This window comes from Salvelinus alpinus, chromosome 23, assembly GCF_045679555.1.
Source record: "Salvelinus alpinus chromosome 23, SLU_Salpinus.1, whole genome shotgun sequence".
NCBI lineage: Eukaryota > Metazoa > Chordata > Actinopteri > Salmoniformes > Salmonidae > Salvelinus > Salvelinus alpinus.
The window spans coordinates 45,713,524-45,731,010 of NC_092108.1; the positions used below are offsets into that span (position 1 = coordinate 45,713,524).

Sequence of the window (17,487 nt, forward strand, 5' to 3'; positions counted from 1 at the left end):
AGACCTAAAGATATATACATACAGTACTGCATACTGTCATTCTTACAAGAATACACAAACCCTGAACACACTTCCTCTTTTTTTTTTAAGTGTTCGCAAATAATACAGTTATGAGTACACATGCACAACTTTTGAGGTTGAAGGGAATAATGATGCCAGTCTATGCCAGGCCAGCCCACCTGTAGCTCTAGCAGTCAGCCACAGGGTGGCACCAAACATCAGGCTCACATGGGGTGTACAGTCATTCTACCATGTTTAACATGCAAGTAACTGTCAAAATAATGGAAACATTTGAGTAAATGAGGGATACAAAGTATATTGAAAGCAGGTGTGATTCCTAAGTTAATTAAGCCATTAACATTCCGTCATGCTTAGGGTCATGTATACAAATGCTGGGCAGGCCATTATTTTGGCTACAAAGGCAATGGCCCCGTAGGATGACAATGTCCCTATCCACAGGGCACGGAATGTTTTCTTTTATAGACTTTTTGGGGAGGAGTTTGAGGAGTATGAAAACGATATAAACCATATGCCATGGCAGTTATCACATCTCAACCCATTTGAACACTTAACAGAGATTCTGGAACAGTGCCTGAGAGTGTTTCCCACCACCAACAATACACACAAAATAATAGCATTTCTTGAGGAAGAACGGTGTTGCATCCCTCCAATAGAGTTCCAGACATTTGTCGAATCTATGCCACGGTGCATTCAAATCAAATTTTATTTGTCACATACACATGGTTAGCAGATGCTAATGCGAGTGTAGCGAAATGCTTGTAAACCGCCGCAACAGCATTGAAGCTGTTGGCTCGTGGTGGCCCAACACCCTATTAAGCCACTTTATGTTGGTGTTTCTTTTATTTTGGCAGTTACCTGTACATTCAAGCAGGCACATATGGGTTCTACAAGTACCCAAGAACCTGCCCAAATGTGCCCTCGCTTGTAAGTGCCCTACTCACAAATGTGTCCGCACAACCCAACATCCAAGCAATGCTCAAGCCTCTGTTTCAGCCTTTCCAACCAAATCTGTGTTAACAAGCTAGCTGACTAGATACCATTAGCCAACTAGCTATACATATGATACGCACGCCTCTGAGAAGAGGGAACGCAACACCCTGCTGCAACTCAACTCCCCGTGAAGCAAAAGAGGTATGAACTGTAGGTGCGAGAAAGGACGACAAAAGGCAGAATTGACCGCTTACTAGGATTTATTTCCTTACACGGTAATATGGGGAAAAGGGGCTGGATGGAACCAAAGCAAAGAAAGTAAATATCAAAGCTCCCCCTCTCCTATCTAACCTGCCTACCCACTACTTACCTATCTTAGCACCACCTGGTGCCCTAACCAAAATACAGGGGTGGTCCGCCCAGGTCTTACCTAGTGTGCCTAGACAGTGAATATACACTACAGGTATATCTATGCCCGCGGGCCTCTTGCCTAAGCACTCCCTAGGTGCCTTCCCCTTCCCCCCTGGGAACAAATGAAACAGAATATCAAACAATTACTCAAACAAACTAAGAAACAAAGGACATCAAATAAGCTCTATCTGAGCAACAATCTCACACAGAACATACCAACTGCTCCCAGCAACAACTAACACAGAACATACCAACTGATCCCAACAACTAACACAGTACATACCAACGACCAACATGCTATAACCCTCAGCCATCAACCTCCTCTCTCAGCAATAATCTATATCACATTCAATCACTCCAGCAATGATCTCAGCCTGCAATGATCTAAGAGTGCCTATGATCTCTCTCTTCTGAACAACAGAACAGTGGCTTTTATATAGCTTCAGACGGAATGGGTAATTAGAAACAGCTGCGTCTTGACGAGGGGGCGGGGTCAGCTCTCCAATCATCAATTGGGGCCGACCAATCAGCTGCTCAGGGATCATTTCAGGAAGCCATCTCCTGAAACACACACTCAAATACAAACTACAACACAGAAACTGGGGAACGTAACAACATATAGCTTGCTATATGGGCGTTTGACTTTTGAAACGTAATTTGTGTTGTTTAAATGTTTTAGGGACTCCTGAGCAAACCAGGATGTCATCTTGTGAAACCCAGTGGATGTAAAGAATCTAGCTTAGCTAGCTAAACCATTTACCGCAAATTGAATGTACAAATTTAAACGCTTGCCTTGCTGTTCATAAAAAATTCAAGTCAATCACTTGTCATCGATCTTTATTGTAGTAACGTAACAATAGAGATTGAAGATATTTACCAATGCAGATAACATAGCAGTAGTTATCTAACTTTTCTTGCAGATTGTGTAGCGGAGGATAAAATGATCTGTATGCTATGGATGTGTAGTTATGTAGTCGATCTGTTTATGGACCCTAATAAGTTTGAGAAATATCCGTTCAGGGTTTTAATTGTTCTAGCTACAATGCTTTCCCTAGCAATGACTGAGTGAAGGAAATGTGACTGTTATATGTCAAACTGCTATGGAATGCAAGTCCTGGTTCAGTACTACTCCACATTGAACCACAGCCAGAGGATGGGTACATTACACCAAGTGGGCATACATGATATTTCTGGTTGAAATCTGGTCCGGAAGTCTTATAACCAGATCACAACGTCTTCTTCATGACGTCTTTTTGACTTGTCTTATTTATATGTCTTATTTTGGTTGATATCTGTTTTTTGGTTGAAATCTGATTGAACTACTGACCAGTTTTCAAAATGGTACTCAATCAATAGACACCAATCTATATAAACATGTGCATAGTGTTTGTGGGACTTGCACCCATTGCATATACAGTAAGACACTAGCACCATTATAAATTGTTCAAATTTGAGTAATATTCCTTTTCTGCAGGGTTTGCATGATTCAGCAAACAGCTGACCGAGACCACCAAAGCGGGTTAGGGTCTCATGGCATACAGTGCCTAAAGAAAGTATTCACAGCCCTGGTCACATTTTGTTGTGGTACAGCCTGAATTTAAAATTGATAAAATTGAGATTGTGCGTCACTGGCATTCACACAATAGCCCATAATGTCAAAGTGGAATTATGTTTTTAGAAATTTTTACAATTTACTAAATGTAAAAGTTGAAATGTCTTGAGTCAATAAGTATTCCCTTCGTTATGGCATTCTTTTTAAAAAATGACCTCATCTCTTTACCCCACACATACAGATAATTGTAAGGTCCCTCATTCAAGCAGTAAATTTCAAAGCACAGGTTCAACCACAAAGACCAGGGAGGTTTTCAATGAGTCGCAAAGAAGGACACCCATTGGTAGATGGGTAAAAAAAAAAAGCAGACATTAAATATCCCTTTGAGTATGGTGAAGTTATTAATTACACTTTGGATGGTGTATCAATACACCCAGTCACTACAAAGATACAGGCGTCCTTCCTAACTCAGTTGCTGGAGAGGATGGAAAACAATTTCAACATGAGGCCAATGGTGATTTTAAAACAGTTATGGAGTTTAATTGCTGTCATAAGAGAACTGAGGATGGGTCAACAACATTGCAGTTACTCCACAATACTAACTTAATTGACAGAGTGAATTTACAGAACATAAATATTCCAACACATGCATCCTGTTTGCAATAATGCACTAAAGTAAAACTGCAAAAAATGTGGCAAAGAAATTAACTTAATGTCCTGAATACAAATCCAACACAACACATCATAGAGTACCACTCTTCAAATGTTCAAGTATGGTGGTGGCTGCATCATGCTATGGGTATGCCTGTCAATGGCAAGGACTATGGAGTTTTTTTAGGGGGTAAAAAAACAGAAGGGAGGGGTGTGGACCCCCACCCCGCCACACTGGCAATACTTTAAGGGGCATTGCACTAATAATGGCACTGACTAGGGAAACGTTACCGCTGTTCTGTTCTTAGTGCCAGTCTGCACGTTCAAACTAAAACAACGTAACATTAATATAAATCAAATTAATTAATCCACTATTGAAGGCTATCAAATGCTTCTCAAAGATGCCCTCTGGTGGTCAAACTAGCACTTAAATAACGTGTCATAGAATTCTGCGGCACCAGTCAAGCTACGCTGCAACTTTTAAAGGAAGAACCACTGTACTCAAGAAGACCCGAGGCTGTAATAGCTTACAAAGGTGCTTCAACAAAGTACTGAGTAAGGGATCTGAATCCTTATGTAAATGTAATATCAGTTTTATATTTTGTAATAAATTTGCTACAATAAAAACCTGTTTTTGCTTTGTCATTATGGGGTATTTTGTGTAGATTGATGAGAGGGAGAAACGATTTAATTAATTTCAGAATAAGGCTGTAACGTAACAAAATGTGGAAAAAGGTAAAGGGGTCTGAATACTTTCCGAATGCACTGAATTGTACAATACAGGTGCGAAGCACCAAAGGTTCTTCTACACATTATTGACTCAGGGGTGTGAATACTTAGGTAAATCAGATTTACACACGTTTTCACCGTCATTATGGAGTATGGCGAAAAATCTATTTAATCCATTTTTGAATTCAGTCTCTAACACAACAAAATATGAAATAAGTCAAGGGGTATGAATACTTTCTGAAGACACTGGATTTCTCCTCCAAGTCATTGATCCAAGTCATTGAATTTGCTAGGTCATTATAAGCTAATTTGTGACAGTCTCTGTGGTCTTATAGCAATCAGAGATGCTCCCTAATTGAGAGAATTTCCAATGCTATAAACACTTTTGATTTACTACAGGCTATGGCAAATGTTTTTCATAGTTGCAGTCCACTCAATAGCAAAAGTGCACATTCACATCCATAACAATTGTTTAAAAACAGGATACCCGGGAAAAAAATAGCTGCCGTTAAAATGCAGTGAAACTTCAGTACAATGAAAAGATGGTTGTCTAATGAATGATATCTGTTAGCTTGATGGCTTCTAACGGGAATATTTAGTCTGTTAGCTAATTGCACTGTTTATTGTGCAGCACATTGCCTTCTGTTCCACTGAATGCAATTTTGATGTTCATCTATTGGGACTAACTACATTTGTTTTCAGAATTTAATAAATAACACGTAGGCCTGTCTTGTAGTTGGATATTGAAATAAAATCCACCAGGATATAAAAAACCCTATTTTTTAAAATCGCATTTATTACCATCAATAATTGATGGTATGACGGATCACTTTTGAAAAATATCATGTTTTATTGTCTCATTACACATACTTTCTTTTCTAAGACTGTCCTCAATTGGGGGAACCTTTGTTTGGGACAATGTCCTCAGGAATACGGAGCGGTGTGTTTATAAAAAGTTTTTTGAATATTAGATGTATTAGGATTAAGCAAAACTTTAGCATTTACCACTGTCTAATTTTGATACCCTTTCTTAAAATGTTTCAGATTGATGACCAATGAATTAATTGTCCCACTTCAACATGAAGTGACAGAAGAATAACATGCCTTTGCTACCACTCGTGTGTGTGCTCCATGACATAGACAATGAGAAATGTTTAGTAGATTCTGACTGTTAAAGATATATTTTACTATTCTGTCGTGTCCTGCATGCCCACATTATCCCAATCGTAAATTTATTTTTATGCTTACAGTAAGTGCCATGAAAAGCCAGAAAATGTGTTGCAGGCCCTCTGGAATGTCCTAAAATATGTCCCTGACCGCCGCGTTGGAGGAGGACGCAAAGTATGTATATCAGCAAGTTGCTCTTTTTTGAAAACAAGCTATAACTGCCACAAACTTCAACTAGTACCATGGGAAAACGTTTAGCCAGCTGAGTCCAAAGTTTATTCAGGAATGCCCTTTTCTAGTTCTTTTAAAATCTCTAATTGATAAAGTTGTAATGCGCTGATTCTCTTCACTGGAGATCTGACCCATCACACCACTCTTCAAGGCAACTACACTCCAGATCATCTTCGGTGCTCAGAGGTCCTTCATGAGGGTCTACCCCATCAATCCTATAAATCATTAATAAAATAAAAAGAATGGGCCTTTAATATCATCTGTATCCCAGTCTTTCTATGCCTGTAATGTCTGTGGGTGAATTATGAGAAGGAAAAAAAAGAGAGAAAAAAAGGCTTTATGCAGATGTGAAAAAACATAATATAGCACATATAGCACAGCATGATCATTACAAAGGTGTAATTTGTGCTGGGGACAAAAAAATGCCACTGTAAAATGTGCAGTTTTGTCACACAACACCACAGATGTCTCAAGTTGAGGGAGTGTGTAATTGGCATGCTGACTTCAGGAATGTCCACCAAAGCTGTTGCCAGATAATTTAATGTTCATTTCTCTACCATAAGCCGCCGCCAACGTCGTTTTAGAGAATTTGGCAGTACGTCCAACCGGCCTCATAACCGCAGACCATGTGTAACCACACCAGTCCAGAACCTCCACATCTGGCTTCTTCAATTGCTGGATCGTCTGAGACCAGCCACCCGGAAAGCTGATGCAACTGTGGGTTTGCAAAATTGAAGAATTTCTGCACAAACTGTCCCATCTCAGGGAAGCTCATCTGCATGCTCGTCATCCTCACCAGGGTCTTGACCTGACTGCAGTGGCCAAATGCTCACCTTCGATAGCCACTGGCAGGTTGGAGAAGAGTGCTCTTCACAGATGAATCACAGTTTCAACTCTACCTGGGCAGATGGCAGACCGTGTGTATGGCGTCGTTAAAGCTGATGTCAACATTGTGAACAGAGTGCCCCATGGTGGCGGTGGGGTTATGGAATGGGCAGGCATAAGCTACGGACAAGGAACACAATTTAATTTTATCGATGGCAATTTGAATTCACAGAGATACCGTGACGAGATCCTAAGGCCCATTGTTGTGCCATTCATCCACCGCCATCACTGCATGTTTCAGCATGATAATGCACGGCCCCATGTCGCAAGGATCTGTACACAATTCCTGGAAGCGGACATTTTTCCAGTTCTTCCTTTGCAATGCAGAATGTTTTAAAACGTTTTCTGTTGTGTATCCCTACTGAATATGACGACCCTGATCAAACTAGGCAGGACGGCATGAAAACGTTTTAAATGAAACAAGTTGTTTTAAATAGGCTATGTCACACTTACAGGCACCATCATTTCATGGGCACATAATATTAAAACACAGATTTTGGAGGGTTTTACGCACATACAAACTTTTCACAGTAGCTAGACAAAGATCCAATATAAAGAGAAAGGGAGAATGTCCACTCAGCATTATACTGCTCCTAAATAGGCCTGTTTTATGAACATAAATCGGAACTATCTTACAGATCAGATTGCATCCACACATCTCCAGAAGTTCAAGCGTGCCGCGGACATTGTCACCATCAAACCAGGAAGGTAAATCATTTTAATAAATTTGGTTGCAATATATAGTTAAAATGAAAAAACAAGCAATCATGTAAAATGTAATGATATCATAAAATCGGCAAGATAAAAAAACAAATTGCTGTTGAACCAGCGTTCGATATAGTAGGCGGACTTGGGTTCTACATCAGAGGGGGTTTTACCCACGTCGAAAACAGGACCTGCCTACAATGCATAGATAAAAAGGGAATGTCAGCTCACTGTTTTACTACTCTCAAACTTGACATTTTAATAAAGCTTTGGTGATTAATATTTATTTCCAAGTGGTCTCAGGAGCCAAACCCTTTATCGACAGTCTTGACTAGTTCACAATTGCATTGGGCAGACAAAAAAAGAGCCTTAATTGAGAGGGGAGGCTATGCTTGGTTTTTAATCAAATACAACGAAATGGGAAATCAACTGTTTATGTTTCTAAAAACGAAGTATAAAAAGGCACTCAAAGCACATTAGGCTACTCTTGTTCCATGCCATTATGTGACCCATTTCAAGAAGCTAGGTGTATGTCGCACGTCACTACTTCAAAGGAGAGGCATTTGAATGTTTCTAAAAATTTTATCAAGATACATTTGTTCGCAGAAATGCCTTCTGGAACATGTGAACTTTCATGTGCCTTAATAACAAACGTGTATGCCATCTGTAAATACAATTACAATTGTTAAATTACGAGCCTAGTTGGCTAGCCACGGGAAAATACATGAACTTCCCCACTAGTCATGATTGGCTGAGATAATGTGTGGGCTGGACATGCCGAGAGATGAGTTTGGATTGGTCTTCCAAATAGCACGCTTCTGTCTATTTGAGCTGGTCAGTATATGTAGGTAATCCTGTCTAACACAGCTTTTAAAAAAAAAAAGGTATCGTGTAGTAAAACTGCATTAAGTGTTGCTCTCCACTTTCTGGAGGACCAAGTTCTGAAATCAGTGGATTTCGAGTATGTCAGCTAATGAAATGGAGAAAACACCTGTCTCCGGATTACATCTTCAAACTGAGGGCAACCATGGCATCCGTCAGGAGACGCGTCCATCCATGAATGATGTATATGGGTAAGATAGTCTAGCTAGCTACATTTTTAGATATTACACCTTTCTAATTTTGACAGAAAGTGGTTTCATTTCAAGTTAAAGTGTACTGTTAGCTAGCTAGTTAACGTTAGCTGGCTGGCTCGCTAGCTAACATTACGTGTATGATCTTATTCGTATTTCAGAGTCATTTGCTTGGCTAGCTTTAGCCTAATGTTAGCTAGCTAACATTGAACCTAGTCGGTTAGCTACCTGAAGATTCAGGCAGAGTAGTAACGTCATGAGTTGGGATTACGGATCATTGTTAACCTACCAAGCTAGCTAACGTTACGTGTATAATATTATTATTCGTATCTCATAGTATTTTGCTTGATTGGCTATAGCCTAATGTTAGCAAGCTAACCAACCTGCAGATTCATCATTAGTTGGGATTATGGTTCATTGTTAACCTAGCTAGCTACATGTCTTAACAAAAGACTCCACATTGCAAGTAACCATTTTGGGTGCATTTGTATATTCAGTCTGGCCATCTACTCTCGTCTGAGTGTGCCAGAGCACAGAATAGCTCAGGGTACGCTCTGAACCTGATACGCTCTGAATTTACCAAAAGGACAATTTGACAGCACAGTTGCAGTCACCAACGCTCTGGATAACATAACAGCCTAACCAGCTCTGCTAGGGTGAGTAATGTTAGGTGAGCTGTTCTCTCCCACTTAGATGTCTGGAAGTAGCTAGGAAGTTAGCTTGGGTGCTTGACTACTCTTACTACAGAATGCTCGGATCAACCCTTAAAGAGATGGGTGGGGCAAAGGCTTAAGAGAGTGTGAACGATGTTGAATGGGTGTAGAAAAATAAGTGCTCTCCAGTAGTAGTATCAAAATATTCAAAGGCCATTTTCTTAAAAGTGAGTTTACAAGTTTATCAACTTTCAAAGCAAAATTACTTTCCCATTGTTCCTCAACTGTATTGTATTATATACCATTTTGTAGAGTCTCTACTTTTATCCAATGTAAAAAAACTATTTCAAATGTTGCTACGTAGGACCGAATACAGATGGTGGGTCACATATGGGCACTGTGATTCACGGCTGGATAGGCTTCGTATCCGCTGTCAAAATTCATGCCATAACCAACTGCGTTACCGCTAAAACCAGCTTTTGGTTGGTCTTAAATATCCCTATCAGCGCTGCCTGAAATTAGCACTTTGGATCATGTTTTTAAGGACACACCTCAAACATTTCCACCACGCCCATCTCAGGGCAAGCGAGCTAATAGAAGACAGGTAAATTGCCAAACCTGGCTTTAGGGCTGGAAAACGCCAGTGCGCCAGTTTTTACATTCCAAAATATCAAACTAACGTGCGTTTGACACGAACGCCACCTTAAAGCCAGCCGAATAATTGAGCCTACAGCCAACCAACCCGAGCACCAACATTCTGGTCAGAGACAACGCATACCTGACTTCTTTGCAAGGTCAATATGTACTTTACAAGCCCGGCAAAAAAAAAAGAGAAACCAATTGAGGGAAAAAGACAAAAACACACACGCTGGGTTATGAAAAACCTAATGTAACAAAGTCAAAAAGACACTTTTCTCCTCAGAAGGCACTCCCTGGCATAGCTAATTCCTCTTTGGCAACCGTAGCCCTCCTCCCCCGAGCTAACAGAACAGGCTACTCTGTCAATGCAGAGACACAGACAGCCCTCTAATGACTGCATATCACACTAATGAGAAAGGAGGGAAAGAACATGAGAGAGAAGGATGGATGGAGGACAGAAGCAGGGTGTGGGTGAGTCCTGTCACGACGCTCATTCAGCAGCACTTCATCAATGACCTCATGGTTCTGCATTCAATAACGTAGGCTGGGTGAGTGTGTGTGTGTGTGTATGCGTGAGTGTGTGACTGGGCCATGAACAGAAGGGTTGAGCAGACACACAGACCATTACAGATAGAGACACAAACAATATAGCTAGCTTAGCCGTAAACACTGCATTTGTTCAACCAATGGGAGAAAAAGGATGGCTATGATTATTCTACCAGATGGGTACCTGGAACACATACAGCATAAATTGAGTCTACACACACACACACACACAGAGGGCACATTAGCCTGGAGGTGTGCTTTAAATTCAGACTACAATACAAAGCACTAGACTTGGGGAGATATGAAAAGACAGTCATTTGTTGAATCAGTAGACTTGAAATACCTCACCCACAATCAAAATAATGACTAATAAATAATACACTGACTCCTTTCAGGTACACCCACAAGAACAGGACCTGAAAGACACACAGACATATACTTCCTGGCATGTCATAATGCAGGCTACATATTCTACCGATAAATAGCTAGACAGCAGTGCTGTTAGAAAACAAGTGACCGTCATTATATGATGGGTGTGGGTGTGAAGGGAACTACCTCCTCGTCATCGCTGGACAGTCGCTGGTATTCGGCCGTCTCTCCCATGTTGAGGTCAAAGGCCGCCTGTCTGACGGCCAGTCTGTCTGTCAGCTCTCCAATTGCCTCAGCCTACCCCTCCAGTATGTGTTTACGTCAACCGATACAGATATTCCTGTTTGTAGTACAGTAGCAGTGTAGGGATACTAGAGAATAGGGATGTCTCTTTAGTTAGCTGTACACCTAGTCCGCCTTGGTTTGAGACACATTCACCATTCCAGTGTGTGTTCTCGTGAACAACAGATGAGGCTATTCCTCTTAGCAGCGGATGGTCAAAGATAGTCCCTTCTTCCTTTCTGTAGACAGAGGCCAATTCCTGGTTTGGGTCGCAGTCAAAAGGGGATGTTGTGGTCAGACAGTCATAACGAGTGACCAAGTTCTTTGGTTAGGTACATTTAGAAGGATAGGAACAAGGTAGGAGTGTCCTCTTCACAATGGACACAGGCCATTCCTCTGGGAATGCATTGGCTGGTTGGCAGGTTGAGTCAGGTTCTGCGGAGGGGTTTCCTATATGCGACTGCAGCAGGATTCAGCTCTTTTGTTGATTTGTGTTGAAAGTAGCCTTTAAGAGATGTCAAAGGGTGACGGATCCCTGTTTATTTCTGTCTCGCCCTGTGGTAACGACCTTCCAGTCCTGCTCTCACTCCCTCTCCCTTGCACTCCTCCTCCATCACAGGCTGTCACCGTCTCTTTCTCTCACACGCCGCTCCTTCCTTCATCCTGCCTCAGTGCTGATGCACGCTGCACTCGTTCAGCCATGCACCTCTCCCTCATTATATGATGGTGGCTTTGGAAAACAAGAGGATGCAGAATGAGTCTTTTAACCCAGGGCTGTTTTTTTATTTCACTCGTTTTTTCCTCCATCCTTCTTCCCTTGTTTTTGAACAGCTGTCCACTCCGACCAGCAACTTAGCACACACAGAGATAGACAGAGAGAGAGAGAGAGAATCTGGGTGTGTTTTTTGGTCCGTTTTCAACATACTCCCTGATTGCTCCGTTGAAGCCGACAGTTAATCCCTTGTTATTGTATTTTTCTCTATTTCCTTCCCAATCCTTTTTTTCCCCCTCACAATTTTTTTGGGGTCCCAGCTGGTCGGTGATTTGGTGAGTGGCCGCCTCCCCACCGCCACGGCAATAACAGAACCCCCCCCCCCCCCTTCCTGGTCGTCGTCACAGTGATCTCCAGTCAGCGGTGGTCCTGAGAGCAGCAGCCAATGAGGTGGCAGGAGGCCGACAGCAGGCACTGATGAGGAGCACTAATCCTCCCCGGAGAGGGAGAAAAACACAGCCACGATGGGCGGTGTGTGTGTGTGTGCGTAGAAAACACCTCTCCACTATGGGAGGGGAGGGAGAGGACATCTGGAGACAAGCTGAGCAGACATCTGGATGAAGGGGGGAGTAGAGAGAGAACGAACGGGGGGAAAGAAATGAGAACAAGAAGCAGAACCAGAAACAGCTTCTGCGCGCCCACTGATTCTCTTTCCGCAGTCTAAATTTGACGGTAGAGTCATGGTCTCGATGGCACTGTCAAATGCATTAGCACTGCGGTTGTTGATCGTCTCTCTCTCCCCCCTCTATGTTTGGCCGGTCCAGTCCAATCCTGTTCCTGTCCTGGGGCCTGCTATTCGCAGCCTGTTGAGCAGGCTTAATGCTCTCATCCCCTCTCCAGCTCCGTTGCTAAATCTGTACCCTCCTAGTCCTGCACAGCGAGCAAATACTGTACACACACGGAGGTAGACACAAACATACTGTACAGTTGTGTGCATAGTTGTGTCCTCTGCTCCTGTGACTTGTGCAATTAATCAAGATATTTGGCAAATGAAGATGATTCATTGACTTCCCTCCCATGTAATGGTGCTTGAAGCTGTGTATGTCTAAGAAAATATTTAGGAGAAACTATTGCAAACAACTCACACTACACACAGTTTTACAGACTTGAGACTAGAGGAATGCCCCATTCCAACCCCTATCCCCTTCATGTAGGTTAGGATTGGTGTAGGGTCCAGGAGTCAATTAAGAATTTATTACAATTTATTTAAGTAACAAACAATACTTTCTTCTACAAGATGTTTGGCAAGGTTAAGACAGAAGGTCCAATTACTTCCAGAATGAAGTCCAAAAACACACAGATAAGAGCGATAACCTGCCGACTCTTCACCCATGCTCCCTCCTCTTTCTCTCTCCCGAACGAGAGGCTTTGTTGTCCTGTCCTTGCAATGTGCTGTTGTGGGCTCTCCCACCCCCTCTCACAGCTCAATCCGTAATCACACATTTTCAGTGGGCTTAAACCTCCCTGCCTTGCTTGACTTCTTTCTCATCCTCACTTCCACTCTCACAGAACATTTGGTTGTTCAATCCCTCTCTCCATCCTCCCTCATTCGTTCTCTATTGAAGCAGTGGCCTCCATAGAGCTGTAATTCATAGATGAGCTGCTGTTCCTCTCCCCCTCTGAGTCTATCCTCATCTACTCCTTTTGATATAGGTGGATATCCCATGCTGGTGTGTTTCTATAGAGTGAGATTTGTTACTTTATTCTGTAATTATGTCGACCACGACCCGTGTGTATATTCAACATAACACAAATAAAACTATGATCTATAAATATAGCAAAACATTTAGTAAATAAAACCATAATCTGTAAATGTAAAAATATTTCACAAATTTTCACCATAAATCACAAATAAATTCATGAACTGTAAATATATTCAACATAGCTCACAAATAAAAACTACAATTTTGACAAATGTACAATTATTTTTGAGCAAATGTTGAAATATTTAACATTTTAAAACTGTGGGATGTGCATTTCCGCATTGAAAAAGTGCTTGTGGATCTGTATTCTGTGAGTCTTTCTGGGGAAGTCTAAGAGCTTTGCATACCTGGATTGTACAATATTTGCAGATTATTCTTTTAAAAATTCTTCAAACTCGTTCAAGTTGGTTGTTGATCATTGCTAGACAGCCATTTTTTATGTCTTGCCATCGATTTTCAAGACGATTTAAGTCTAAACTGTAACTAGGCCACTCAGGAACATTCAATGTCATTTTGGTAAGCAACTCCAGAGTATATTTGGCCTTGTTTTGTCTGTTGGAAAGCAGACTGAACCAGATTTTCCTCTAGGATTTTGCCTGTGCTTAGCTCTATTCCGTTTCCTCTTGTCCAAAAATAAAACTATAGTACTTGCTGATGACAAGCATACCCATAACATGATGCAGCCACCACCATCCATGAAAATATGAAGAGAGTGATGTGTTGGATTTGACCCAAACATAATGCTTTGTATTCAGAACATAAAGTTAATTTCTTTGCCACATTTTTTGCAGTTTTACTTTAGTGCCTTATTGCAAACAGGATGAATGTTTTGGAATATTCTGTACTTTTCACTCTGTCATTTTGGATAGTATTATGGTGTAACTACAATGTTGTTCATCCTCAGTTCTCCTATCGCAGCCATTAAACTCGGTAACTGTTTTAAAGTCACCATTGGCCTCATGGTGAAATCCTTGAGCGGTTTCCTTCCTCTCCAGCAACTGAGTTAGGAAGGACGCCTGTATCTTTGTAGTGATTGGGTGTATTGATACACCATCCAAAGTGTAATTAAGAACTTCACCATGCTCAAAGGAATATTCAATGTCTACTGTTTTTATTTTTACCCATCTACCAATAGGTGCCCTTCTTTGTGAGGCATTGGAAAACCTCCCTGGTCTTTGTGGTTGAATCTGTGTTTGAAATGCACTGCTCGACTGAGGGACCATACAGATAATTGAGTGGGGTACAGAGCTGAGGTAATCATTCAAAAATCCTGTTGAACACCATTATTGTACACAGTAAGTCCATGCAACTTATGTCATAACAAAGGGACTGAATATTTATTGACTCAAACTTTTAAGCTTTTCATTTATACATTTGTAAAGAAAAATCTTAAAAACATAATTCCACTGTGTGTGTAGGCCAGTGAAATTCAGGCTGTAACAACAAAATGTGAAAAGTTAAAAGGGTGTGAATACTTTCTAAAAGGCACTGTAGGCCTATTCCTGATCTGATACATCTGCATGTCACATTCAGCATTCAAATGTTTGTAAAAATGGCTTGCGCAATATCCTTTTTTTGTGACAAAGAATATCCTAACAAATTACATTGGTTGTCAAATGCGCAGTTGAAAATGATGTTTTACCGGAAAGTAGCCAGAGCTACCACCGGAGACACAACTCTCATCTGGCTATAGGTAGGCTACATGCTCATCAGGGCTTACATTACATTTTATTTTGATTGTTCAGGTACGCTATCAGCAATAGTTTTGGTAGTTTTGCTTGAAAAAACAACAGAATATATGGTCATTTTTCCATATACAGGGTAAAGTTGATCATTTCATAATGAAGACAGCGATCACTTTAGCTACCTGCACTGCATGGTCGAAGCGGGAGAAGAGAAGCTCACTCCCAATCCGTCAAAACTTGCAAACGGTCTAAATTATTTGATTATGACACCAGGGTGAAATCCAAAGTTAGCTATATATTAATATTGATACATTACAAGCGAACACAAAAATGACAAATTAATTAGTGGGTGAATAGAGATCCACAAGCACTTTTTGAATGCACATTCCACAGTTGTTAATGTCAGGGATTTCTAAACATTTACTCACAAATCATTCTACATTTAATTTGTGAGCTATGTTGAATATACACTACATGACCAAAAGTATGTGGACACATGCTCGTTGGTACCCTTTGCTGGTATAACAGCCACCACTCTTCTGCGAAGGCTTTCCACTAGATGTTGGAACATTGCTGCAGGGACTTGCTTCCATTCAGCCACAAGAGCATGAGTGAGGCCGGGCACTGATATTGGGCGAGTGAGGCCTGGCTCGCAGTCGGCGTTTCAATTCATCTCAAATGGTGTTCGATGGGGTTGGGGTCAGGGCTCTGTGCAGGCCAACAAACCCTTTCTGTGTGGACCTCGCTTTGTGCGAGGTGTCCATTGTCATGCTGAAACAGGAAAGGGCCTTCCACAAACTGTTGACACAAATTTGGAAGCAGAGTTGTCTATATAATGTCATTGTGTACTGTACTTTCCAGTTGGCACTATGCATTGGGGCAGGTAGCGTTCTCCTGGCATCTGCCAAACACGAGTTGTCCGTCGGACTGCCAGATGGTAAAGCGTCATTCATCACTCTAGAGAACACGTTTCCACTGCTCCAGAGTCCAAAGGCGGCCAGCTTTACACCACTCCAGCCGACGCTTGGCATTGCGCATGGCGGTCTTAGGCTTGCGCATGGCTGCTCGGCCACGGAAACCCATTACATGACGCTCCCGAGGAACAGTTATTGTGCTGACCTTGCTTCCAGAAACAGTTTGGAACTCGGTAGCGAGTGTTGCAACCGAGGACAGACGATTTTTTATGCGCCACATGCTTCAGCACTCGGCGGTCCCGTTCTGTGATCTTGTGTGGCCTACCACTTCGCGGCTGAGCCATTGTTGCTCCAAGATGTTTCCACTTCACAATAAAAGCACTTAGTTGACCGGGGCAGCTCTAGCATGGGCAGAAATGTTACAAACTGACTTGTTGGAAAGGTGGCATCCTCAGCCCTGTTGAAAGTCACTGAGCTCTTCAGTAAGGCCAGTCTACTGCCAATGTTTGTCTATGGAGATTACATGGCTGTGTGCTCGATTTTATACACCTGTCAGCAACGGGTGTGGCTGAAATCGCCAAATCTAAAATCGCCAAATTTAAAGAGGTGTCCACATACTTTTGGATAGTGTATTTAAAGATCATGAGTTAATTTGTGACTTAAGGTGAATATAGGTGAAATATTTTTACATATTTACAGATTATGATTTTATTTATAAAATATTTGTATATATTCACAGATCATAGTTATATTTGTGACTTATGTCAAATACACACAGAGATTGTGGTAGACTAAAGAATAAAGAAACAAATCTCACTCCATGTGTTTTCCTCAACTCACATTCAATCTGTTATCGCTCTTTCTCTCACTTCCGACACATTTTGTTACTCAGTCTCTCATAAACACACAGACACACACACACCAGATGGCTGCAGAATCAACAGCAATGTCATTAAACACCCACCCCCCCAGATCTCTTTACCCTCATTCTCACATCAGCACCAGCACTTATCCCTCCAGGAAGTATACAATACTGAGACAAAAACATAGTGGGGGAGAGAATAAGAGAGAGAAAGAGAGGTATAAGTGGAGGAGAGCGCGAGAGACCGAGGAAAAAAAGAACAATAGCGTAGGAGAGAGCATAAGGAAGTGGGGAGGCATGCGTGGGCCAAGGCCGGACCAGGCTGAGCTGAGCCGTGCTGGGTCACTGCCTCACCGATTAAGTTAACACGCTCCATTAATGGCCAAATCAGGTTTAGGAAGTGGGGGGGGGGGGCTCTCTGGTTCTATTTGCCCGCCATTTTGTCTCAAGGTAGACATTTAGCCGAGGCCTGTTAAACATGTAGGCTTACGCCTTTTATTTCCCTGTGATAGAAAGTGCCGCAGACAGGCTGGGGGTGTACGCTACTAATTGTATCATTCTGAACTCCGACATCACAGCCCATTTTTGGCAGGCGCAACCCTTCATGAAGACATGGCTCCCAGTCCCACCAGTCTCTTTACGACAGTTAGTGGGTAGACCGCAGGCAGTCCTGAGGTAAGCTTTAAATCAGCACTGTATTATATCCC

The 17,487-nt window shown here is 41.8% G+C and overlaps 1 protein-coding gene across 3 annotated transcripts in view; it reads right to left on the reverse strand.

Annotated features, from left to right (window-relative positions):
- The window catches only part of LOC139551142 (activated CDC42 kinase 1-like), a 116,849-nt gene that overhangs the window by 70,358 nt on the left and 29,004 nt on the right, over window positions 1-17,487 (reverse strand). Inside the window, exon 1 of one of the 3 annotated variants that reach the window (XM_071362562.1) lies at window positions 10,749-12,175. The exons of the other annotated variants lie outside the window; for them this stretch is intronic. Within the exon in view, the coding sequence (XP_071218663.1) occupies window positions 10,749-10,796 (48 nt within the window). The 5' untranslated portion in view covers window positions 10,797-12,175. Of the gene's footprint in view, window positions 1-10,748; window positions 12,176-17,487 lie in introns of those variants that run through there. 3 annotated transcript variants of the gene reach the window in all.